This window comes from Styela clava, chromosome 5 (assembly GCF_964204865.1).
Source record: "Styela clava chromosome 5, kaStyClav1.hap1.2, whole genome shotgun sequence".
NCBI classification, from domain to species: domain Eukaryota; kingdom Metazoa; phylum Chordata; class Ascidiacea; order Stolidobranchia; family Styelidae; genus Styela; species Styela clava.
Window position 1 is genome coordinate 19,060,384 of NC_135254.1, and position 27,526 is coordinate 19,087,909.

General features: G+C 34.1%; 2 protein-coding genes across 7 annotated transcripts; both read left to right on the forward strand.

Moving 5' to 3' along the window:
* The first annotated feature begins 2,691 nt into the window (after positions 1-2,691).
* On the forward strand, positions 2,692-12,568 carry LOC120344352 (proton-coupled folate transporter-like). 5 transcript variants are annotated; one of them, XM_078112629.1, is made up of 11 exons: positions 2,692-3,967; positions 4,637-4,740; positions 4,908-5,014; positions 5,613-5,774; positions 5,931-6,056; positions 6,652-6,986; positions 7,901-8,082; positions 8,526-8,688; positions 9,511-9,594; positions 9,689-9,845; positions 10,030-12,568. In XM_078112629.1, exons 1-11 carry the CDS (start codon positions 3,934-3,936, stop codon positions 10,067-10,069), a joined length of 1,494 nt encoding a protein of 497 aa, XP_077968755.1. In that variant the 5' UTR covers positions 2,692-3,933; the 3' UTR covers positions 10,070-12,568. The 5 variants fall into 5 exon arrangements, with proteins under 5 accessions (XP_077968755.1, XP_077968758.1, XP_077968756.1 ...); XM_078112632.1 differs by lacking the exon at positions 9,689-9,845; XM_078112630.1 differs by lacking the exon at positions 9,511-9,594.
* Positions 12,569-12,649: 81 nt separating this feature from the next.
* Positions 12,650-25,765, forward strand: LOC120336230 (proton-coupled folate transporter-like). 2 transcript variants are annotated; one of them, XM_078112633.1, is made up of 10 exons: positions 12,650-16,366; positions 16,527-16,633; positions 17,321-17,482; positions 17,641-17,766; positions 20,127-20,461; positions 21,378-21,559; positions 22,240-22,402; positions 23,266-23,349; positions 23,426-23,582; positions 23,723-25,765. In XM_078112633.1, exons 1-10 carry the CDS (start codon positions 16,268-16,270, stop codon positions 23,769-23,771), a joined length of 1,464 nt encoding a protein of 487 aa, XP_077968759.1. In that variant the 5' UTR covers positions 12,650-16,267; the 3' UTR covers positions 23,772-25,765. The 2 variants fall into 2 exon arrangements, with proteins under 2 accessions (XP_077968759.1, XP_077968760.1); XM_078112634.1 differs by having other exon boundaries at positions 12,651-15,609.
* Positions 25,766-27,526: the final 1,761 nt, after the last annotated feature.

The following is a 27,526-nucleotide window of genomic DNA, read 5'->3' on the forward strand; positions in this document are numbered from 1 at the left end:
AGTTCAATGAAGACAGAATTCTAATTTAGTATTACTAACAGTCCATTCCCGCAGGTTATGAACGATTAACTGTTGTGAAGCATAATAGCCTCATAGATTGCGGCCTAGTGCACGTTTTATCCACTACAAGGAGATGACCTGTATGTAGAATATATAGACATTATTACAATTTATTATTATATTACCATTTTATTCAATCTTGCGTTTTATTCAAGGTGCTGCGTCAGAGCTTGGCATTTTCGAACCTAATAATCTTGGATCAACTTTCAGTAAATTTAAGATACAAGGCTTTGTAAAATATGAGAAGTGATAACACACAAATTTCGAATATTTGCATGCTATTGTAGAAAAATCTTGAATATCTCAGTTTCAAGGGGTTTATCAATAAATGAAATGAGATTTTTGAAAGAACATTCATGCACTTTGAACCTATAAATTGCAAGGTGATACATGTCGTTGATTTTTACTAATTGAAATTACTTATTTGGAGTGAAGTTTTTTTTTTCTGAAGTGCTCAAGTTCACTCTACTGATTGAAAATATTTTTTCCAGGTTATTTCAGATGAGTGCAACTTCAGCTCGGCTAATAACCTGAATTATATATATATGACTAGAATTTTCTGTTTAGCTCCTCCGAATCACTATCTTTGAGCCGTTACAACGAGTAAATAATCTTCCAATAACTTTGTTTATACTTCTCATATTGAAACGAATGAAAAAATCATCAGTGCGCAAAAAAGAAAGTGTACGTTACCATACGTTATATTCTATGATTTTGAATGGCATTGACAATGACATTCAAAGAAGAATTTAACTGTTTTTAAATTCAAAGTTGAAGACGATTCCACGTTTCTTTTACCAGCTACTTTTAAAACTATTAACTACTACTTAATTAAAACAGCAACAGAAATATATATCAGAGTTCTTAGGATGCATAGAAAATTTAGAAATAATTAAAAGTAATAGCCTTCTAGCGATAACAACAATCTTTAATCACTGAAAATTTAAAGCAATTGGTTCAGTAATTAAAGAGAATGTGTAATTTTTCCACAACAACAACAAAATGAGAATATCGGTCAGAGACCGAAGACTTATCGATCGAAAGTTAGGGGATCCCCCAAAACAGCGCTCTTACTCCATAGTGACACCTTGTGTCCCATCACTAATTAATTAATAACTCGCTAATTATACGACATAATTTTCAACTTCGCCTTCGTGAGGTATCGCGTTCATCTAACAGACATACAAATATCTATCAACATACTTACCGATCTTAAGATCGATAAGTAACAAACAGACAGACAAATACCTATCAACATACTTACCGATTAAAATTGATAAGTAAAAATACCTATCAACATACTTACCGATTAAAATCGATAAGTAATAATAACAAAACGATCCTTAAGTACACTTCGTTCCCAATATTTGATTGGAGTCCGATTGATTTAAGTACCATGGTGTACTAGTAATAAAGTAAGACAGGGTGGGCAAAATACAGCCCGAGGGCAGGATCAGGCTCACCGAAGTGTTTCATCCGACCCACTTGTTAGTTTAGTTTTTATGAATATAAATTTGAAAATTTCGACGAAAATAACGAGTCGTCGGCTAAATATAGACATGTATTATCTGCACCTGGAAATAATGTGGAAAACCAGTCACCTCAAGCTCATCCAAGATGACCCGATTGTTACATTATGCTGTTCTTTATATAAACCTTAGCCTATAGGTTTTGGACTTATTTTTTTACCAGCGTTCGCTGCGTAGCCGCAGTAATTTGCCAGCCACATTAACAAATCCATCAGTATGAGTGGGAAACGCAAAGTGGATTCCGAATGACGTGATTTTTACAAGGAATGAAGAGGAGTATTTTGTTAAAGACAATAGTCAACTGCCTGCTTAATTTGTAACGAAAGATGTCCGGTGTTCGAAGACTATAACATTAAGAGACCTTTTTTTAAACAAAACATAAAGAATTTGGCCAACAATTTTCGACACATGAGCTGAAAATGAAGGCAGCGGATATGGTTAAAAGCTGAAATAGCAACAGCGCCCCCTTATCAAGTTTCCACATACCCAACATTGAACAAGCTTTTGAACGCATGCAGTTGGTTACATCGGTCCTATTAATCATTGTGTCACTTGGTAGCTGTTAGTTGTACATCATCTCTTACGCTGGTTATTTGTAAGTAAACTGTTTTTATTCATAGTTTTATATTTCTTTTTTGCGACTCTGGCACAGTGAATAAGTCTATTATCCATAACTGGCCAACTCGGGAAAGTGATTGCCCACACCTGCTGATTGCTGAAGTAAGATATACCACGCCGAGTAGAAAACATATCCTCTTTTCTCATTTCGGTCCAACAACCTGTCAAGATTTAAGCCATGGAAAATGATTCCCATAATCTTATCTCAATCCTTGTACACATAATAATAATTCGTTTATATACATTGCCGCCTTAATTGAACCGCCAATTATTATATATATATATCGATCCGCCAAAAGTTATTACCGTTAAATGACAATGTCGAAAGCGCATTTCCTGAGCACCACGATTCTAATCATGGTGTCAGACATAGATAAGTATGTTGCCAGGTATTCAATAGAATTGCAGTCTTATAAAATGTAGTGAAAATATTGAGGTTTGTTTAATGAAGCAATAGACAAATGATACCAAGAAATGGCCGCTTACGGCACACGATTTTCTAGAAGAAAGTGGTATTTATTTTTATTATTAATTGAATTCGGAGGTACTACTAGGCCAATATATATAGATATTTGCTATTTCCACATGAGACAAATAGCCAACGGCAATATATGAAAGAGTAGGATATCTAATTTAATTAGGCAATATATTTCATGTTTTATAAGTGGTTTGTTTCAGGTATATATCTAGAATCTAGATCAAGGTGGTATATAAAACCTTTAGTTATTTTTTAATTGCTTCACGGAAAGTACTGTGGCATTTTCCGTATCTTTTCTCGTTTTTGGTTTTGTAATATCGCTTCAAATTATATTCTGTCGTGACAGATATTACTTAAAAGCCAACCGGCACTGCGATTTACCGTTGATAGGAGGAAGGAAATACATTTCCTCCCTTCTTTTAATACTCGTTTTATAATGAATTTTAAAATTTGACTATTTCCCTTCCTCGCTGCGTGAGCAGGCCTAGTGCTATCGTCAAAGAACTGACAAGTTCGTCTAAGTTGGGATTTCGAGACCTAGCTAGAAGAAACTGGACCGCGCGGCGCTAAGTCAGTTCTGCGTTTCGTTACTGCTGTCATGAGACCCACGCTTAAAAATAGAGGAGTGTAAATAAAGGCACAAAGTCTCTCCGAAAAGGAGTTGTTTGGCGCGAGCTTGTCGCTTAGTTGAGATGAAAGGCGCGACTTTTCGGCAGCGTCTGGACGTTAAAATTCCGTGATTAAAAACATCAATATTCATTCCCGACATCGGGATTAGGAAAATAAGGGGGTTGAAATCTCCGGATCGAACCCAAATTGGAATAGCTAAAAAAAACTGAAAAATATCCTGCCAATAAATACGAATGATTGCCAATGCTCTAGTTAGTATACGGCAAAAGCTAAATTGTTCTGCGGCCCGAGTGCCAGAATTTGATCTAGACCAAATAGTAAAATTACCTTCACTTGTTATTGGTGAATCTTCATAGAATGTAATTTGGAAAAATTTAACTGTATCGATCGTTTTTTTTTTATTCTAGCACTCAGATGCTAGAATAGATCGAGACCACGAAAACCAATGATTCCAGCAGAGTTTGAACTAAGTTTAATGCAAGTTTTCCATCTTCCGTAAATTACCTAGCTGAGATACTGATATATGAAGCTACAACACAACGAAAATTCCATCAGTTAAGGGGTGTTTTGTATTTTCATCAACGACCAGTTATGAGGCTATGAGATTAAAAATATAACATGGACGAGCACAAAAGAGAATTAGATTTAACAGGTTCGTTGCATTTCGAAAATAAAGTCAATTTAATTTGTGATTCGCGTCAATAACAGGAATACTTCCCGCTCGTGTCAAACACCGTAGGAATTGCTCCAAAACAAAGCGACACCTAAGTTCGTAATAAGCGAGATGAAATCAGTAAAAAGCTGTTTATTCAATAAACAAAGGATTTAGAATGGATTGAGGAAATTTTTTGCTCATTTCGTACAGGAGATGCGTGAAACACAAGTAGATATTTTCTTCAAGCGTCACTTGTCTGGAATATCATGTTTATAAACAATAATATACATGTGCATAGAACATAAATAGAGTTACAAATGGCGTCGTAGCTACCTAGCTTATACTTTTCAAGTAAGCGGCGGATTGGGAAAGATACGATATGAGTATTATTTGGACTTTAAATGTCATGTGTTTTATAGACCCAATTGCTGTATTGGAATATGATTACTGTACATTTAAAAATCGAACCAGCTGTTTATAAAACAGCACCATAAGCCCCATTCTATCTTTTATTTACCACACACATCTATTACTACTGTAAGTATATACATTTGCATTACATTTTTGTTTTTTATATCGGCTGCATAATTTCATAATAGGAGTGGGACAAATTAAGGTTACTAGTTTTATGTGTAATAACATAGCGTGTAGTGTTTCCTTCTACAGCCTTAATGGCAAAGTTACGATGTCCTCATGTTGAACTACTTGTATTTTTTGTTTGCTGTACAATCTACTCTTCGGACACAATTTTGAATGAATTCATTTATCAGGTTAGTAGTTTATTTCTTTTGTTTATATGAAATTGCGCATTTCGTCGTTTCCCCTAATTTTTTTAAATATCGATGAATGCACCTCTGTGAAGGAATATGCCTGCAACGTGTACACAATATACAGATATATTTGAGCCAAGCGCAGCTTCTAATTACTTTCAACGCAGGTCGTTTCAGAAAGGAACAATTTCACCACAGATCATACATTAAATTACTGCGCTGACAACTTTAAACAGTCAGAAGTAAGAAGAATTGTAGCGGAAGAAACATCAAGGCTAGTTTCTAATTTCTAATGATATAAAATTGTACTAGTCAGAGTATGCTGAATTGGTATTACACTTTAGAGCTGTTCGCATTGGCTTCTAAAATTGTCGCGCAGGTTACGATTCTTATTTGTCTAATTGGTGTTTCACCGAATAAGCAGCAACATTTGCAACATAGCTTGATATTTGGATTTTTATAATAATTTCATCGCTATTTCAATTCTCATTATAAAAATGTTGAATACTTTTTTTTAAAACCGTAGTAATAACTTCTGCATATAAATATGATAAAAATGCCCAATAGTAGATTTGGAAGTTATTCAAAGATAACACAAATTATATGGGGCAGATTACGTCGTCTTATCTTATGTATTCGAGTAGTGAATAGCATGATTTTCAAGGGTACAAATGCATTCATTTATGTGAAGCTTTGAAGATATTACTCTCATACTAGCATTTATTAACCGAGCTAATCCGAGCTCAGCCTTTTCTTCTTTGTAAAACGTATACACTGACGTATATAGGTACATGGTGAGAGAAAAATAAAAATGTAATGAAAAATAAAAATTGATCAACGATAATTTTGTTTATATTGAATAATTTGTACAGGTGGGGTATGTATGAAAGAGTGGCTCAGCGAATCTCCAACGTCGTGGCAGCTTTGGTAATTACTTCAGCAAGTGACCAGATCGGACGTAAGAAAGCGCTGCTTTTTCCAGTCTTGGGAACAGTGATATCTTCAACACTTCAGACATGTATAATCAAGTTTAAGTGCGTTGTATTGACATCTATATTTCGACTAAACTTAGGGAATTTGAATTGGATTAAAATGATGAATGAAAAAAAAGAAATACGTGAATTTCTCTAAAATAATGTTTAAGTAAACTTACTTACATTGACTCTTTTTTACAATTGGTTTATTTGCAGATTACCACTGTTTTTTATTGTCATTAATGGGTTTTTTGAAGGAGCGTTTGGTGCTTATGCCGTCCTCATAGATTTGTGTACCGTCTATATCACCGATACTGTGTCGTTAGAAAACAGAGGGAAAAGGTTTCATATTATATTTTAAATTTTTAACAATGTTCCGCTGGTTCCAACAGCATAGTAAAAAAGTAATCAACTCTAATGTAACATCATGAATAAATCCAGCAAAGTCGACGCGGAAGAAAATTAGTCGACAACTATGAATCATAATGCAGATGAACACTTTTTCCCGCATAATTGAAATAAACTTTATATCGTTTTATAACGAAATGTCTATGGTAAGGTAATAATTGAACAACTCCAAAATAAACAGTGAATACATTTTTGACCGAAACGTTGGAAATAATACTGAGAATGATCTCACTTGAAGTATTATTGCTTACATATATAAAAGTCCATTCCAAAATGCCAGTTGGAATCCTTTCCTTTTGGAAGAAATTGACAGAATACTATTATTTCAGTTTTTTGTATACGAAATGCATATATGCATTTAAACCAAACAATGATTGACAGGGACGTTAAAAACTGTTAAATCGCGTTAGTTAGCTTAATTGAAACATTATTAGAGCAATAAAATATTAGATAGCATGTACTCAGTAACTCAGTGAGCTAAAACGCATTTGTTTCATTTAAATCAACAACCATTATTCTCAATTTTTAGACTTACAATATTGGAAGTATTTTCACATTTCGGCGGAGGAATTTCTCTTCTCGGTACCGGATTTTGGATCAAGTATCAAGGCTTCGTTCCCCCATCATTGTTTCTAGTTTCTTGCAGTTGCGTTGGATTAGTTTTACTCGCATTTCTTCCATCCAAGAATATCGTCTCAAGATATCAGGAGAATGAAGACGCAGTCAATTTACTAACAACAGATAGAAAGGAAGAGCCCGAGTTAAATTCTACAACAAAAACTAATTTGGGCATTTGGATACAAGCGAAGATATTTTGGGAAATATGTTCAAGTGATAAAAGCGTATGTCATATTTGTATACAAGGTATGCAATTTGTGTTTCCTAACGAAATTTTCCATAGCGACTATAATTCACTGTTTGTTGAAATAATTATTATTATGTTTGTCTGAAGAAATTGGATTACGATCTATCGATAACAAATAGCATTCAATTCATGAAAATAGATCATTTTATACTAGTTTGCACTCTGATACTATCTCATTCAAGCATATTTGTGGTAATTGCCTCATACTTATTCGTATAGCACGTAAACAAAGAAGACGGGCAGGTAAATCATTATATTCACAACATAATTTTGCGGTTCAATTATTTTTGTGAACTTCGGAAGCATTTATAATGAGCATAGCCATATCGCCATAATACTTTGGTAACATTACGTTACTCAGATTGAATTGTATTTAACAATAGATTTTTATACCAAAATCGAAAATTTATTAAGATTCAATTGGTCGACGTCTTCGCTCATCGTACGTGATCGGGTATTTTTCGTTTTTATGTGTGGACTATATAACAATAGAGTGTATGGCAAAAAAACATCTTCGCTATTTCCTAAAAATTCTATGCCTTGGAACAGTATGCGACCACATGAATACCTATAGCTAATATTATTATTCAAATTCACATGATCTTTATTACTATACAGAATGACGTAAAATAATTGCTTGTCAGAATTGTTATCTACCACAATCGTTCTTATAGCCTGTTTATAAAGTTGGCGAAGGCGTACATAATAATTGATTGGACGACGAGATTGCGTTGCAGATGTTGAGAAGTACAAATATATGCTAAATATTCAGCATTCTATACCGTGTGAGATGCTACTCGCCTATTCATAGTGAAACGTTTCTCTCATTTAACTATGGTATATATTTTTCGAGTTTACTGATATAGTTCAGGTTACTAACTTAAAAAATATAATTATTGATTTCTTTTTATAGGAAATACTAAATTGTGTTCGCACGCTAAAAATATACACAGGGGCCGTGTATGGAGATTGTGGTTATATATTATCGCTTATGCGTTGTATATGTTTGTGGTAAACGGAATTGAACTTTTTCAAACAATGTTCTTCATTTCTCGACCAATTTGTTTTACTCCAGAACTTGTCGGAGCCCAGAATGTGAGTGTATTTTCAGCTAGCATGGTCTTTACCAACTTCATATTTTGGAATTTGAATACAAAATCGTTTCAGAAAAACAACCTGAACGGATTTCACAGATTTGGTTTAGAAGCAAAATTTTTACAGATTTGAGCATGTTACAATTCATTGAATGAATTTCTCACAAATACATTTATCCCAAACAGTACTTGATGAAGCAATCCTTTCGAATGTATAATATACTGAGTCTGGTACCTTCTATGTTGCATTTAACTCGTCAGCAATAAACCACCGTCTTCGATGTTATCACCCATCAGATTTCAACCAGCTTTCAAAGGTTTAGTTAACTGATTGGGATCAATATTTTGATATATTTAATGTTTAGAATTCGAATCTTTGCTGTTTCAGGCTGTAATTTCAACATGGGGTTTATATTCGATAACCGACCTAACATTTTCATTCAGAGTCTCGACGCTTCGTCCATTATTTTCTCAATATTCCTTGTCATTTTTTATGAAAACGTACTTCATATGGAAAGTCAGGCAATATTACTAACTGCAATGTTTGCTCGTTTCACTACGTCGCTATTGATGTTTTGTTCGAGTGAAGCTACTCTTATATTTATTGGTGAGTTATTCTTAGATATCTATACTGTATTTGGTGTATTATATATATAAAAAAAATATCGTTAATATTTCTAATTTATCAAAGCCAATCTTTATATTCATAATACTCGAAATATAAACAATACGAAATAGTAATTTGTTAATTTAAACTGAATATATGATTTCGTGTCGTTGGCATAATTAAGAAATTCAGTATTTTATATGCTGTACATTTGTTGAGTTTCAAATGGTCGACTCCAATACGTAGCTGTTTATCTATTTTTATATAATGCAGTACTGTACGTTTAAGTAATAACTTATAAAATTTATTTTCACAATTATGTATTATTGTATGTTATACATCTGATTATCTAATAGAATTATATTTTATTTTCTGTATCTGCTCTTTTCCCCCTACATTCTCTGTCTTCCACTGTTTATTCTACAGCCAACTAACTGCTAAGGAACATAATTTCAAGTAGATATTAGAATTACCATCGAAATTCTATCAAATAATTTTTGTAACACAACTACCATCGCTTCATCCAGTTTTTATGAAATGGGGATTACCCTAACCGGCCACCTGGTGAGTTGCGTGGCTCTTAAATATAATATCGAGTTTCCCGATACTTCAAACCTCAAGTCGATATTAGAACCTTAGATGTTGATGCTTGAAAACCAGCTTTGTTTCCCGGGTCTTCCTTCCTCCAGCAAAATTTGGAGTTAGACTTTTTTCGTAATTTTGCATGCTATCATTCCTTATGAACTATGTCGACTATGGCTATGTATGTTTCATGTGCAAAAATATTTCAATTTATGCAACTCAATTGTTAAAAATATTTAGCTACCAGTATCGGCCCGTTCAGTAATATAACGTCACCATATTTGAGAAGAGGGATATCATCACTGGTATCATCATTCGAACAAGGTAAGCAGCATACATCATGAAGATACAGATTTTCAGATTAGAATAGTTAGATACTGTATACCATATACATACATGCCTTATTTACATGTTTCAGGATCAGTATTTGCTTTGCTGTCTTTTGTCAATGGAATTATCGGGATATTCACCCCAATTGTTGTTTTGACTTTATATCCAGCAACTCTTGCTATCTCCTACTCATTTATATGGATTGTAATGGCATCAATACTATGTTGTCCACTGATTCTAATGACGTAAGTTGAATCTACATTTTAGGATCCGACCATTAGCTTAAAAGTGTGTCCTACATCATGTAAAATTTGAACTAGTGAACAGTCAATCCTAATGTCGTTTTCAGTTCACGTTCCTTAAGTATATATATATCAGATGTTTACATTCATAATTTCATTTGTCGAAAAACTGCATTGTTGTTTTTAGAATCGTATGGATAGCGGATAGAAAGCGGACAGACAAATGAATGAAGATAAATATTCCGCAGCTAATCATTTTATCGTGATTCATTCCACAATATTACATCCTTTTCCTGATGTTCAAGTTTTCCGTTACTACAAGAAATGAGATAAAAAAAAATTTTCATGTAAGCAAACAACAAAAAATTTGAATCTGCGAATATTAAAAATCTCAAATTAGTTTTTATTTTACAAATGAGTCAAACCATCCGAACAGAGGTATAGCTTCGACATTCATAATCTAGCATTTCGCATACCATGATACCGGCAGCAGGGCTGCGACTTTTGTCTGAATAAAAACACCTAGATTGACCTCAATCAATCTCAATTGACACCTAACAATATCTAGATTGGAAAACAAAACATCCAAAAAATATATCTAAATATGAAGTTAATAAATTTAATAAAAATAAACAAAACAAGAGAGTACAAATAGTTCATTATATTACATCATAGTAGATTACAAAGATCATTTGAAGTTGTTGTTGCTACAGTTGCTTCAGAGGGATTTTTATATGTTTCTGCTGTACATATGTTTTCAAACCCGAAACAGGTTTCTTATATGGCGTGCAACATTGTTATTTGGAATAGGGGTTAAATTAAATGATTGTACTAGTATTGCATTCAGTGAATCTGTTTTTCTGCCGTTTCTTAGTTTTTTTTTCACAGTTTATTGATCTAATTTTTTTTAAACATTAGCTTATAAATGACGTAGTAATATTTCTGGCTTACATTACTGTTGTCGTGTTATTGTTCCTCTTTCTGAGTTTACAAGATTGAAGTTTTGTGCTGACTATCTGCCCTGCCTATAGTGTTTTTTGTTTTAGTTCATTATATTACATCATAGTAGATTTCAAAGATCATTGGAAGTTGATGTTGTTGCTACAATTGCTTCAGAGGGATTTTTATATGTTTCTGCTGTACATATGTTTTCAAACGCGAAACAGGTTTCTTATATGACTTGCAACATTGGTATTTGGAATTGGGTTGAATTAAATGATAACTAGTATTGCATTCAGTGGATCTGTCTTCCTGCTGTTTCGTAGTTTGTTTTTTACACAGTTTATTGCACTTTTTTCAACAACAGCGTTTGAATGACGTAGTGAAATTGCTGGCTTACATTGCTTTTGCCGTGGTATTGTTCCACTTTCTGACTTTACACGATTGAAGTTTTGTAGCTGATTTTCTGCCATGCCGATAGTGTTTTTTAGGATAGCTATGTTTTATGACAGTTGACAGAATGTATGTTGTATGTTGCTAACAGAAAACAAAAACACGATTTTTAAAACAGTCGAATTTGCAGGTACGCTAGTTTATGTTTCAGCTTTCTAAGTGAGATAAAATCGTTGGCATATAGTGGCCCAAAAGTAGGTATACAGTTATTTTATTTATTTTTTATTACCTTCCAAGCAGCTAGAAAACTAATGTAAAATTCACAATAGATATATTATCTAAAAAACAAAAAGCAATTTTTGTGGTACATAACAAGTAACATAAAGTGAACTGCAAGTAGCTTCAAAGCATATAAAATAGTTTAATAAATGTATACCTACTTTTGGGCCACCACCTACTTTTGGGCCACCCTGTACGTACTTATACAGTTATATTGCTCTCTCCAGTTTTGTGATAAAAATCCCTTAGATTTCATATGATTTAAGTTTTATCAACATTACATTAAATTCTGCATACTATCGGTATTTGTTTAACATTTATACACATCGCTTTTTTTTATTACCCACTGGATAATATTTAGAAGGTTGAAAAAAATATCTAAATTTTATAGCAAACATCTGGACTCCAAATTTTACATCTAGATCATGAACAAAACATCTAGATCTAGCGGTGCTTGATCACTAAACGCCGTTTGTTATAAATTAATGTGCATCATGTCACACATAATACATACGAAGACAGTAAGCAAAATAACACGAGCCAATCGCAAAGGAAATTGACAAGTTTACGAGCTGACCGCAAAGGAAATTAACAAAGATACGAACTAACTGCACTGCCCCAGGGAAATTACAACGAACAGATGTTTTATTTCATTCACCAGCATCCCGATATAGATATAAAATTGTGAAAGCCTGTAGGTTACAAAAAACTACATTCTGTATCAAGCTATACAAAGATTTTAAATGTTCGTGAGTTTTAAAAGAACTATATTCTGTATCCTGCTAACAGATGCCGTATCGAATGCTGAGATAAAGGTTAGACAACTGGCGGTGTTAGGAGTGCTATCGAGCATACCGGACTGTAGAAAATTTTTGCGAGAAAACCGGTTATTAGCAAGTCGTATGCATTGTCCTAAGTGCAGAAGCGTAAAAAACAAATCCCCTTTTCTCATTTCGATCCAACAACCTGTCAAGATTTAGGCCATAAAAAATGATTTCCATAATCTCATCTCAATTCTTGTACACATAATAATAATTCATTTATATACATTGCCGTCTTAAACCGTCAATTATTATATATATACATCCGCCAAAGTTATTACCGTTAAATGACAATGTCGAAAACACATTTCTTGAGCACCACGATTATAACCATGGTGGCAAACATAGATAAGTATGTTAATTTGAATTCAATAGAGGTTTGTATATTGAAGCAATAATTACCGACTTTCATACGGCTCAACAAAGCGTGACGACTGCTGCCAGAACCACTTTTCAAGGGGGCGCTGCGATCTTGCTTTGTATTCGCATGTGGTTGGGCGGTAGATTATCCGAGAGATGCTGTACTAAAGTAGGTTTTTCATATTATGTCAGTGTTTCAAGGTACACGATAGACTAGTTTGACACGATATCCGGTCCTCTGACGGTACTACAGTATCGGTACGGGTGCACCACTGCCAGGTACCGTTCCGGTACTTAACCCAACCGACTAATAGACCGTCGTACTGCACATGCAATTTAACATTAGTTAGTCAATATTAAATTTATATTATTAAAAAGACTGTTGAAGCAACATTCACACACAGCGAGCTTTTCGAAGGAGGTACGACTAGCAACCGTGCGTAGTCTGAATCGGCGCGGTAAGGCAAGCGTCCGCTCAAAATATGTTGCTGGCAGCATCGGTCAAAGGTCATGAAAGTTGGTAATAGACAAACGATACCAAAAAATAGCCGCTCTCAGCACCCGAATTTCTAGAAGAAAGTAGTATTTATGTTTATTATTAATTGAATTCGGAAGTACTACTAGGCATGGTGCTACTAGGTACTACTATTTCATGTTTTATAAATGGTTTGTTTTAGGTATATATCTAGATCAAGGTGGTATATGAAGCCTTTAGTTATTTTTTAATTGCTTCCCGAGAAGTACTGTGGCTATATCCGTATCTTTTCCCGTTGTTGGTTTTGTAATGTCGCTTCAAATTATATTCTGTCGTGACAGATATTACTTAAAAGCTCACCGGCACTGTGATTTACCATTGCTATGAGGAAGGAAATACGTTTCCTCCCTTTCTCCTCCCTTACTCATTTTATGATGAATTTTATATGTCGACTAATTCCATTCTCCGCAGCGTGAGCAAACTTAGTGCTATCGTCAGAGAACTGACACGTTCGTCTAAGTTGGGATTTCGAGACCAAGATAGAAGAAAATTGGATCGCGCGGCGCCAAGTCAGTTCTGCGTTTTGTCCTTGCTGTCATGATGAGACCCACGCTTAAAAATAGAGGAGTGTAAATAAAGACACAAAGTCTCTCCAAAATGGAGTTGCTTGACGCGAGCTTGTAGCTAAGTTGAGATGAAAGGCGCGACTTATCGGCAGCGTCTAGACGTTAAAATTTCGTGATTTTAACAAACATCATTCCCGACATCGGGATGAGGAAAATGATTGGGTTTAAATCTCCGGATCGAACCCAAATTGAAATAGCTAAAAAAACTGAAAAATATCCTGCCAATAAATACGAATGATTGCCAATGCTTTAATACAGTGGTTCCCAGCCGCCGGTCCGCGAAGCTTTTTTGCCGGTCCGCAAGAAATTTCGTTGTTTTGATGCCGTCTCAATCGTTTTAGCGAAGACGAGGTTGCGTTTGTTTATTGCGCAATTTATCTTCCTTCATCATTTTTTGACATGTGCTCCATCAAATCTCGCAAGATTCAGAAATCTAAAAATCGGCAGGCGTGCTTCTTCTGTTCTGCATGCTTTTCCTGATTAATATGACAATCCATATAAAATGTTATGCATATTTCTTTGTTTCAACCAGAAAACAGAAAAGAACAGTATATTATCCCAGTAAGATATGAACTTGTTGCGACCTTGCAGGTGGTCACGAGACGCGCAAAAAAGCATGGGCCGCTGAGATCTTTCCCGGTATTTTGAGCAGATACAGTAGGATTGAGCCTGGTGCCAAGTTACCGACGACTTTGTCATTGTAATGTAAATTCATCTCGTTTGAGGCGTCGGTCAACTGCAGAGGGATTAATATTATAAACCCGATGAAAAAGATAAAGCTTGATTAAAATTGGGATTCTACTTTACAGTCCAGAATTACAAATGAATCACTTTCACAATTTTGGACAATTAATACCAATGAGCATATGTGTATATCGCCAAGTAATAGAGCAATCAAATTATTCTCCGTATTTTCAACCAGTTACTTATGCGTTATGCGAAAAAACATTTTCATCCCTAGCTTTAATTAAAACGAAGCAAAGAAATTGGCTACACGCAGCTGCAGAGCCGCGTGTTGCAGAAACTTCTTTGAGGCCTCGTTTTCAATCCTATATTAAAAACGAAACAACAGCAAAATTCTCACTAGAGTTAATTGTGTTTTTACATGATTTGACATGTACATGTTTTTTTATGTGAGATATTTTGTGTATGCCTTCGTTACGCTTAATGGATGCCCAACACTGCATTTCATTACGCAAATATATCGTATTATTTTATGTTTCACCTATTTTAATTTTTGGTCGACTTAATATTTGATAGTTTTTCTTCGTGTGAAATGTTTTCAAGTGTGCCTTTTTTGTCTAAAAGCATATTGAGTGCCCGATATTGCATTATATAAAGCACATATATGATATTTTTTTCTGTTCCTGATATTCCAATTTTTGCCGGTCCGCGAGTACATTTAATTTAATTTTACCGGTCCGCCAGGGTAAAAAGGTTGGGAACCACTGCTTTAATACACGGCAAAAACTAAATTGTTCTGCGGCCCGAGTGCCAGAATTTGATCCAGACTAAATAGTAAAATTGCCCCCACTTGTTATTGGTGAATCTTCATAGAATGTAATTTGGAAAAACATAACTGTATCGATCGTTTTTTTATTCTAGCACTCAGATAAGACGCCGTTAGATCGAGACCACGAAAACCAATGATTCCAGCAGAGTTTGAACTGAGTTTAAAGCAAGTTTTCCATCTTCCATAAATCACATAGCTGAGATACTGATATATGACATGATATATAAGACTACAACATAACGAAAAATCCATCAGTTATTTAAGGGATGTTTTATATTTTCACCAACGACCAGTTATGAGGCTATGAGATTAAAAATATAACATGGACGAGCACAAAAGAGATAAAAATTAGATTTAACAGGTTTGTTGATTTTTGAAAATAAGGTCAGTTTAATTTGTGATTCGCGTCAATAACAGGAATACTTCCCGCTCGTGTCAAACACAGTGGGAATTGCTTCAAAACAAAGCGACACCTAAGTTCGTGATAAGCGAGATGAAATCAGTAAAAAGCTGTTTATTCAATAAACAAAGGTTTTAGAATGAATTGAGGAAATTTTTTGCAGGAGATGCGTGCAACACAAGTAGATTTTTTTAAGCGTCACTTGTCTGGAATATCATGTTGATACACAATAATATACATGTGCATAGAGAATATATTCATTAAATAGAGTTACAAATTGCGTTGCAGCTACCTAGCTTATATTTATCAAGTAAGCGGCGAATTGGGAAAGATACGATATGAGTATTATTAGGATCTTATGTTTTATAGACCCAATTGCTGTATTGGAATAGGATTACTGTACATATAAAAATCAAACCAGCTGTTTATAAAACAGCACAATAAGCCCCATTCCATCTACGATTTAGACCACACATCCATTCCTACTGTCAGTATATACATTTGAATTACACTTTTGTTTCATATCGGCTGCATAATTTCATAATAGGAGTGAGACAAATTAGGGTTACTAGTTTTATGTGTAATAACATAGCGTGTAGGGTTTCCTTCCATAGCTTTAATGGCAAAGTTACGATGTCCTCATGTTGAACTAATTGCATTTTTTGTTTGCTGTACAATATACTCTTCGCGCACAATTTTGAATGAATTCATTTATCAGGTATGTAGGTTATTTCTTATGTTTAAATAAAAATGGGCATTTCATCGTTTTCTCTAAGTTTTTTTAAGTATCGATGAATGCACCTCTGTAAACAAACATGCCTGCAACGAATACACGATATATACGATCTAAGCGCAATCTGTAATTACTTTCAACGCAGGTCGTTTCGGAAAAGAACAATTTCACCACAGATCATTCATTGAATTACTGCGCTGACAACTTTACACAGTCAGGAGTAAGAAGAACTGTAGCGGAAGAAACATCAAGGCAAGTTTCGAATGCCACAACTTTTTTAAATTGTACTAGTCAGAGTATACTGAAAGAGTATACTAATATCTTTGATATTTTACGAGTTAAAGCTCCAAAGTGTTCGCATCGGCTTTCAAAATATTTACGCGAAGGTTCCGATTCTTAATGTCCAATTTCCAATTAGTGATTCTTGAAAACTGTAGTAATAATTTCTCCATATAAAAAGGATGTGCATTCTCAAAGTAGATTTGGAAGTTATTCAGAGATACCAGTAATACCGAATTATATGGGGCAGATTACGTCATCTTATCCGATTGCCTATTTGAGTTTTTCCTAGCATGTTCTCCCAAAGATACAAATGTATTCGGTTATGTGAAGTTTCAAAGACATTACTCACTTACTAGCAATTGTTAATCGACCTAATCCTATCTCAGTCTTTTCTTTTTTGTAAAACGTAAACGTTTGCTTCGACCAATTCGTGCTTGATTGTCCCACATTTTAAAAATTATGCAAGCTGGTACTCCCACGGCTATTCTTAACCTAGTTGGTCGAATAAAAACGACAGTCAACATATATATTATTGGTTTCAAACTAGTCATATAACAAATCTGGCTCGCGTAGCGTAATTTAGATAGTGAAAAATAAGATCGTTCGGACTTTAAATTGATCAACGATAATTTTCTTTATATTAAATAATTTGTACAGATGGGGTATGTATGAAAAAGTGGCTCAGCAAATCTCCAACGTCGTGGCAGCTTTGGTAATTACTTCAGCAAGTGACCAGATCGGACGTAAAAAAGCTCTGCTTTTTCCTGTAATGGGAATGGTGATATCTTCAACATTTCAGACATGTATAATCAAGTTTAAGTGCGTTGTATTGACATCTATATTTTAGTCTAAACTTTTAAGAAATTTGGATTGGATCAAAATGATGGATGAAAAAACGAAATACGCGAATTCTTCAAAAATAAACTTTCAGTAAACTTACTTACATTGACTCTTTTTTACAATTAGTTTATTTGCAGATTACCGCTGTTTTACATTGTCATCAATGGGTTTTTTGAAGGAGCGTTTGGTGCTTATGACGTCCTCATAGATTTGTGTACCGTCTATATCACCGATACTGTGTCGTTAGAAAACAGAGGGAAAAGGTTTGTTATTTTATTTTCAATTATTGACGTAATTAATATATTTTGATGATGTTTTACTGGTTTCAACAGTATAATTGAAAAGTAATCTAATTACACATTACTACCAGTGAATAAATCGAGGAAAGGCGACGTGGGAATTTACTTACAATTATGATTCAAAATTGCGGATGAACACTCTAAAATAGAAATAAACTTTATATCGTTTTATAACTAAAGGTTTATCGTAGGGTAGTAATAAGGGAATAAAAACAAAACTCTATATTAATAAAATAGTAGCCTTAATACAATGGGCGTCGTCTAAAACGTTAAAAATGAAACTGAGAATGATTTTACTCAAAGTATTATTGCTCACGATATACAAAATACAATTCCAAAAAACTAAGCGGAATCCTATATATATAGAATATACGCACATAACCTTTGTAAGATATTGACAGAATACTATCCCTTCATTTATTTTGTATACCTTGACCCGGCAATGATTAGTCGGTATTGAAGGTAAAATTTGTTTGAATAACCTTAGTCAGCTTAGCAGTAATTGGGAATTGACAAACCCGATAGAGCATATTATTACGTAACAACTGCACGTTTCCCTACTGCCAAGTTTTAGGAATAACCTTGACTGGCAAACGCTCTTTCACAACGGTATTCACAACGGTAGCAGTGGCATCAGCCTAGTAGCTTTGTAGTAGACGTTTCTCAGACATAAGGACAAAAACATTTTGTAATAGAAAGACCTTCAAAATAAAAATAAAATCTTAGAAATAAAGGACGTTATGGCAGCCCTGCTTGATTTATCACGAAACCAATTCAATTTAAATACATAGTACCAAAATTATGCGGCAATGTTTCGACTTATGGTAAATATTTGAAGGAAAGGGGAGTGGGGTGCAGGGAAAAGACACGTTGCCTAACACAACAATATTAACCAATATTTCCAACTCCCGAGTTGTCATGGCCTGATTCAACATTGAGTAACCGACATAAACTCTACTTTAACTTTGTTTCAATTCATTGCAATTCAAATTATTATCATCCTTAGTTTTAATCAAAACGAAGCAAAGAAATGGCTGAACGCCGATGCAGAGTTTCGTTTGCAGAAACTTTTTTGATGCCTCGTTTGCATCTTATATTGGAAACGAAACAGCGGCAAGATCCTCACTAAAGTTAATTGTGTTTGTACATAATTTGGCATGTAGCTACATGTTTTTTCATGTTGGGTGTTTTTTGTGTGCCGTACTTACGCATAACAAGTGCCCAGCGCTGCATTTTATTACGCAAATATATTATGGTATTATTTTATGTTCTACCAATTTAAATTTTTGGCCGGCACATTATTTGTTAGTTTATCTTCATTTGAAATGTTTTCTGTGTGCCTTTTTACCTAGAAGTATAGTGAGTGCCCGTCATTGGATTTATTACGAAAATTTATGTTATTATATCATGTTCCATTCACTTCATTTTTTTGCCGATTCGCGAGTACATTTTATTCAATTTTACCGGTCGGCCATGTTGAAAGGGTTGGAAACCGCTGGTATAGCATATGGTGAAGAGAACCACACAATATTATCGAAACTTCCTGTGCAATTCCAGCTATCTTTGAACTAAATTTCCGTTGTATTGTTCATAGGTGACATCATGATTTCAAAGTATCGCATTTGCAAAACACATTCAGGCTTATAAGAGATTAATATCGTTTAAAAAAATCGCGGAAGTTCACGTCAATCATTTACTTTCTGTTCGCACAGCGCAACGCAAATTCAACCCTAAATATATCATAAGGTATTCTGATTATAATTTTGATCAAAGACCTTATTATATTTTTAAAAACTGACATATCAGAAGTAGAAATGCATTAAAATACAGAAATTCATGGACATAGAACACGTTGAATTTTTCTCCTTTGAAAATTTGCAAGGTTTACGCTTTGTCACGTGATTTGTAACTCCGAGAGTCGAAATCGCAGACTTTCAATAACGATAAAATGACTCAAAACTTCCCACTAAATCTCTAAAAAATTTAATTTTAACGTCTGTTTACTAGAAAAAGTTTTTACAATTATATATTCAAATTAACAAATTGAATACAGTATAAAAAATGTAATTTGTTTGTGGCAATTTCATTGAGAATGCGCCCGAAGAGCCGAGCTTATTGGCAGCGGTGGAATTTTTGTATGTGTGTGTGAGGTTATCTGGGTATTCAGTATTGATACATTTTTGTTCATGACCTTATTACCGATCAGTCGATCACGGTCGAAAGCAGGTTGGCCACCCCTGATATATTAGATAGTATGTACAACTCAGTAAGCTAAAACCCATTTTTTTCCATTTAAATCAACAACCATTATTCTCAATTTTTAGACTTACAATATTGGAGGTATTTTCACATTTCGGCGGAGGAATTTCTCTTCTCGGTACAGGATTTTGGATCAAGTATCAAGGCTTCGTTCCCCCATCATTGTTTCTAGTTTCTTGCAGTTGTGTTGGATTAGTTTTACTCGCATTCCTTCCATCCACGAATATCGTCTCAAAATATCATGAGAATGAAGACTCAGTCAATTTATTAACAACGGATAGAAAGGAAGAGCCCGAGCTAAATTCTACAACAAAAACTAAGTTGGGCATTTGGATACAAACGAAAATCTTTTGGAAAATATGTTCAAGTGATAAAAGCGTATGTCATATTTGTATACAAGGTAAGCAATTTGTATTTCCTAACGAAATTTGCTATAACAACTATAATTCACTGTTTGTTGAAATAATTATTATTATGTTTTGTCTGAAGAAATTGGATTACGATCTATCGATAACAAATAGCATTCAATTCATGAAAATAGATCATTTTATACTAGTTTGCACTCTGATACTATCTCATTCAAGCATATTTGTGGTAATTGCTTTATACTTATTCGTATAGCACGTAAACTAGGAAAACGGGCTAGTAGTTCATTATATTCACAACATAATTGTTGCGGTTTAATTATTTTCATGTACTTCGGAAGCATTCATAAAGAGCATAGCCATATCGCCGTAATACTTTGGGCACATTGCGTTACTCAGATTAAATTGAAATTAGTAATAGATTTTTATAACATAATCAAAAATTCATTAAGATTTAGTTGGTCGACGTCTCCATTATTCAAACGTGATCGGGTATTTTTCGTTTTTATGTGTGGACTATATAACAATACAGTCGAGTATATGGCAAAAAATCATCTTCGCTATTTCCTAAAAATTCTATGCCTAGGAACAGTATGCGACCACATGAATACCTATAGCTAATATTATTATTCAAATTCACATGAGCTTTATTACTATATACAATGACGTGAAATAATTGCTTGTCAGAATTGTTATCTACCACAATCGTTCTTATAGCCTGTTTATAAAGTTGGCGAAGGCGTACATAATAATTGATTGGACGACGAGATTGCGTTGCAGATCTTGAGAAGTACAAATATATGCTAAATATTCAGCATTCTATACCGTGTGAGACGCAACTTGCCTATTCATAGTGAAACGTTCCTCTCATTTAACTATGGTATACTTGTCGAGTTTACTGATATAGTTCGGTTTACTAACTTAAAAATAATTATTGATTTCTTTTTGTAGGAAATACTAAATTGTGTTCGCACGCTGGAAATATACACAAGGGCCGTGTATGGAGATTGTGGTTCTATATCATCGCTTATGCGTTGTATATGTTTGTGGTAAACGGAATTGAACTTTTTCGAACGATGTTCTTCATTTCTCGACCAATTTGTTTTACTCCAGAACTTGTCGGAGCCCAGAATGTGAGTGTATCTCCAGCTAGCATAGTCTTTACCAACCTTAAATTTTGGAATTTGAATACAATCGTTTCAGAAAAACAACCTGAACGGAATTAAGGGATTTGATTTGGAAATACAATTTTTACAGATTTGAGCATGTTACGATTCATTGGATGAATATTTCACAAATTGTATCCCAAACAGGACTATTGGGATATGCCATTTCCGTCATCCTGATTCTATGCCATTTCTCCTGACCTGTATCAAACATGTTTGTGTTATTTTCTATTTAACTGATTGGAATGTTTGGTTGTATTAAGATCTTTTCCAACAGTAAGACTTACATTAGGTTAACTGTGTTGTGCTTCATTCACAAACATTGGATTTATACAAAGACACTCAAATTGGTAACCTGTAAGGAATCGGATCATCAGTCTTCCCAACAAGTACTTGATGTAGCAATCCTTCAGAATGTATAATATAATGAGTCTGATACCTTCTTTGGTGCATTTTACTCGTCAGCAATAAACCACCATCTTCGCTGTTATCCCCTATCAGATTCCAATCAGCTTTTAAAAGTTTAGTCAACTGTTCGAAATCAATATTTTGATATATTTAATGTTTAGAATTAAAATCTTTGTTGTTCAGGCTGTAATTTCACCTTGATATTCATATTCGGTTACCGACAGAACATTTTCATTCAGAGTCTCGACGCTTCGTCCATTATTTTCTCAATATTTCTGGTCATTTTTTATGAAAATGTACTTCACATGGAAAGTCAGGCAATATTGATAACTGCAATGTTCGCTCGTTTTACTACGTCGCTATTGATGTTTTGCTCGAACGAAGCTACACTTATATTCATTGGTGAGTTATTTGTATTATATATATATAAGAAAATACCGTTATTACTCCTAATTCATCAAAGTCATTTTTTGATATTCATTATACTCGGAATATAAACATTACAAAATAAGAATTATTTTCACAAATTTCCTCCTAAACTCAAATTGAATATGGGATTTGGTGTATTTTATATGATGTGCTTTTGTTAATATCCAAGAGGTCCAATAATATTCTTTTGGTCATACTTTATACTTGAAGAACCACTCCGATACATAGCTATTTATATGTTTTAATATATATATTGCAGAATTGTACGTATGTTTAAGTAATAACTTATGAAACCTGCAAATCTTATCCCAATTTCATATTTAGGTATATATATACATCTGATTATCTAATGGAATTCTAATTGGTTTTCTGTATCTGCTCTTTTTCACCTTCATTTTCTTTCTCCTACTGTTCATTTTACAGCCAACTACTAAGTAACATGATTTGGAGAAGATATAAGATCTTTTACCCAAAATCCTGTCAAATATTTTCTGTAGCACGACCACCATCGCTTCATGCAGTTTTCGTGAAATGGAGAATACCCTAACCGGCCAACCTAGTGGGTTGCGTGGCTCTTCAATAATGATATCGAGTTGGCCATGTTGCAAAAATATTCAATTTCCCGATTCTTCAAACCTTACTTTGATATTAGAACCTTAGGTGTTAATGCTTCAAAACCAGCTTTGTTTCCCGGGGCTTCTTTCCTCCAGCAAGATTTTGTGTTAGACTTTTTTCGTAATTTTTTGAGCTATCATTTCTTATAAACTCGACTATGGCTATGTTTCATGTGCAAAAATCTTTCGATTTATGTAAACTTTATTATTAAAAATATTTAGCTACCAGTATCGGCTCGTTCAGTAATATAACGTCACCATATTTGAGAGGAGGGATATCATCACTAGTATCATCATTCGAACAAGGTAAGCAGCATACAGCATGAAAATACAGATTTTTCATATCAGAATAGTTTAGTATAGACTCATTTACATGTTTCAGGATCGGTTTTTGCTTTGCTGTCTTTTGTCAATGGAATTATCGGGATATTCACCCCAATTGTTGTTTTGACTTTATATCCAGCAACTCTCGCTATCTCCTACTCATTTATATGGATTGTGATGGCATCAATACTATGTTGTCCACTGATTCTAATGACGTAAGTTAAATCTATATTTTATGATCTGTCCATTAGCTCTAAACGGTACATCATGCACACTTTGTAGACCTACTAGTGAACAGTCAATCCTGATGTTTTCCTTATGTCCATTTGTCGAAAAACTGCATTGTTGTTTTTAGAATCGTATGGATAGCGGATAAGAAGCGGACAGACTCAACAAATAAATGAAGATAAAAATTCGCAGCTACTCATTTTATCGTGATTTGTTGCACCCTTTATCTGTTGTTCAAGTTTTCTGTTGCTACAGGAAATATGATAAAAAGTTCAAATAAGCAAACAATAATAAAATTAAACTTGCGAACATTACAGCACATCTGTATTTTTTTTGTTTTGCTAATAACCCAAACGTATGCGAACAGCTGTATAGCATCAACATCAATTATTTTTTAATAATCCAGTATAGACCTTATTCATTAAAAACCCATCCTACGCGCAAAAAGAAAAGTGATTTAAAAAAACAATTTTAACATTAGCTCTTATGGGGAATGTGATCACCAGAGCAGAAATTTGCATTTTTTGTAATTTTCTAGATATCTTTCATTGTATACGTGAGCAGTTTTGAGGATAGAATATTTTTTACATCTTTTTTGATATTTTTATCATGATGAACATGGTCAAGATTTTTGATAATCGTTCATTGAAATTTTAATGTGCGCGGTGTTTCCGATGACGTCATTCTCACTAGACCATGAGTATCTGCCAACGCGCCGTGCTCCGTGGGATATGCGCTCCAACTGCTTGTGATAACAGAATGCTGTACTGGAATACCGGTACCGGGACCACAACTGGCGTTCAACGAAAGACCTATTTTGGTTTTTATTGGATGTTATATATTTCATGAATTCCATGAAACTATGTACATTTCTGATACACCTTTCAAAATCCAATGGCCTAACTCAGTTCATATGTTGACACCATGTACCTATCCCAAAATTGGTGATGTTCAGGGCTGGATTTAGACCTTGAGAGACCCGTTCATATTTTTGAGCTCAGAATTTTTCTCTAAACAACACCACATGTCATTGCTTAAAATTTAAAAATATGAGTGCATTAAACTATTCATTCCCCCAATTAAAAAAATAAAAATTTACTTGAGGCAGTTTTGCTTTCAATTTCTTTGATCAAACTACCGCTACAGTCATACTTTAACATAGAAACTTCCAGCAGAATGCGCATAATAATAATTTCCCCCATTATGATGCAAACGACGCAATAATGGCTGTTTACAATGTGGTTGAAACCAGTTGTGTACAGAATTTTCTACTCTGAAAAGCTTGATATATATATATATATATATATACTTTTCGTAAGGTTCAAACTTGTCAAGTTTTCAAAAGAATTACAAACTTCGAAACCGAATTTCGAGGCTCTAGGTTTCAGCCTGCCTAGCCTATTGGTAAATCCAGCCCTGGTAATGGTCCCTACAGCAAATTGTTGTCCCTAATCACTCAGCAGATTGAAATAAATGGTTTTCAGCATTTATTAGCAAAGATAGATATTTCAATTAAACATATAGTTCAACTTAAAGCCTGTATAATGATATTATGAATATATGTCCCATTATTACTGCATTGTGAGAAGGCTTTCCACACTATCAAGTCTATAAGGTTTTAGCGTCTTCCAATGTCTCAGATGGAAACTTCAGTCTTCATTTCGCATATTCTTTTCATTAATGCCATTAGCATTCGAAGCTTGACTGATTCCAATGTACCTTTTCCATTGTTGTTTAATGTAATATCCTAAACATGACTTCAAATTTTTTTCTCACTTCAATCATCACATGTTTGAATACCCGAGCTGACTTCTACTGATTTGTTATTAGTTTACAATTTTTTTTTTTATAAATTAACTGTTATACTTGCTAAGTGTCCACTAAGTGAAAATCTACAAAAAAAAGCAGTGGTTTAATAATGGACTACATTTTTAACCGAATCCAAAAATATTCCGTAACTTAGTCAATCCTTCCTCCAAGGAGTTTGTGTTAAATTGTTCAAACATCTTAATCAACTGTCAATTTTGATAGCGAACATGGGGGGCAGGGGGGAGCTGACTGTGATGGTCGTATCGCTCCACAGTCTATCCGAATAACTGTGTGTTTTGTATATAATTTTTATTGATTCAATGCTTGTATTTTGGTTGACGAAATAAATCTTTCTCTCGTATTCAGTCATGTTTTTTAACCTAGTTAGGAGACCGGTATTGTGTTTATGGTAATTTGTTTATGATTTGGAAGTGGCAAGAAACGAATTAGTTTTTTATTCATACACAAACGTAAGTTTATGAAAACTAGTAAAGCATCTTATTTGTAAATTAACTGTTTCAAGTTACAGCAAATGCGTTAACTGAAATCGAAGTCAAACTTTGAAATGTGGTTTTGAGTATTGTGCTGCCAGAGCAATCAGTCATGCACAAGATAACAGCTGCCATTATCATCTACTGCTACATAATATCTGAAATGGTATGCCACTCATTGTTGATCAATTCATACCAATATAAAATAAGTGATGTTTTAAAAAAACAATTGCTATAAAAACATAGTTAATATCTTGCAGGGATTCGATTGATCGGAGTGTATACATCAACACCATATCCATCAGCAAAAGACCTTCTTGACATTAGGAATGTTTTGATTGATTTGAACGTGACAGCACGTCTAAATAATTCTCAATGCTCAGATGGTATTGTTGCTTCCGACATCTCAACAAAATAATGCAACGACACAAATATTACATTGTCTGACTTATAAATATCAACTTATTTTATTATTGTAGAACAATGTAGCAAATAAATATTCAGACGTAGGATATAGTAGAATGTTTCTTTTAGAATAGTAACTTTGCTTTCGACAGGCCTGGGAAGCGTTATTTTTACCTTTTGTATAATCTGATGCGATCGCTCAATTATGGAAGTGGAAATAAGTTGAGAGTCAACAAACGAAAGTCGATAACTCGGGAGAGATAACAAAATGTGTCGCAATACCACAGGAACGCTAATTAAGGCTTTACATATTATCAGTAATTCTGTATATCACAATGCGAAACATATTGAACATAATTGCTTTTGGGTCACCGATTTTAATGCTCGTTCGATATACATTGTTTAGAATAGCCTACTTTCCATATTTCAAAGAATTTGATTCTATTCAATTATCTAGGAATTTTGGTTTACAAAAAGTCGATCAAGTTTCCAAGTAATGAATTTTTAAGGAACACTGAGGCAAAAGTGTGCGAAATGAACTAGAAAGTGCTTTGATATATTTAAACAGCAATGGTCTAGGTCTAGGTGAAGTATAGGGTCCCATAGTAATCGGGGAAAAATTTGAAAAAATGAATAAATTTTATAAAGCTGCTCTGGCTGCTGCTGTTGACCATCTATGTTAGGGTCGTCAAACCCGTGGCCCAAGGGCCACATGTGGCCCGCCGGAGGTTTCCGAGTGGCCCGCGTGGTATTATTCGAATCCCAATGTCTTTCACAAATCTGAGCCTTTATTGAAACTTCTAATAAAAAATGTCGTTCAAACGCACGAGAAGCAACACCTAGCTATCGAAAGCTTCTTTTATGTCCATTTATGGCCGTTATTGCTAGTGAGACATGTTTGAATTTATTTTTATCGTCTGCCATGTATTTCTATCTGTTTTCCTGTATTTTTTTTGTGAAGCTAGAAGAGGCAGTTTTATGACCTATATATTTGACAGCATTCACTTCTACGAGCAATTTTTTTCACAGATGAACCAAGTAAAATCCCCCGTGAGACACTAATTTCTGACAGCCACGTGAAAAATCCGCTCCGCATTTCTACATCGTCCATTGCACCTATGATTGACAAACTTGTCGGATAAACGCAGTGCCATACTTCCCATATATATTATGTGTGGTTAAAACTTTTGACTTTACTGTATCTTCGTATTTTCGTTGTTCTTATA

Bases quoted from the DNA above. Each gene is read 5' to 3' on its own strand.
- LOC120336230 (XM_078112633.1), top strand. From the start codon at position 16,268: ATGGCAAAGTTACGATGTCCTCATGTTGAACTAATTGCATTTTTTGTT. The intron at 16,634-17,320 runs GCAAGTTTCGAA...TAATTTGTACAG, and splicing joins GTAGCGGAAGAAACATCAAG to ATGGGGTATGTATGAAAAAG. The intron at 23,350-23,425 runs GTAAGCAGCATA...TACATGTTTCAG, and splicing joins AGTATCATCATTCGAACAAG to GATCGGTTTTTGCTTTGCTG.
- LOC120344352 (XM_078112629.1), top strand. From the start codon at position 3,934: ATGGACGAGCACAAAAGAGAATTAGATTTAACAG. The intron at 4,741-4,907 runs GTTAGTAGTTTA...CTTTCAACGCAG, and splicing joins TGAATGAATTCATTTATCAG to GTCGTTTCAGAAAGGAACAA. The intron at 9,595-9,688 runs GTAAGCAGCATA...TACATGTTTCAG, and splicing joins GGTATCATCATTCGAACAAG to GATCAGTATTTGCTTTGCTG.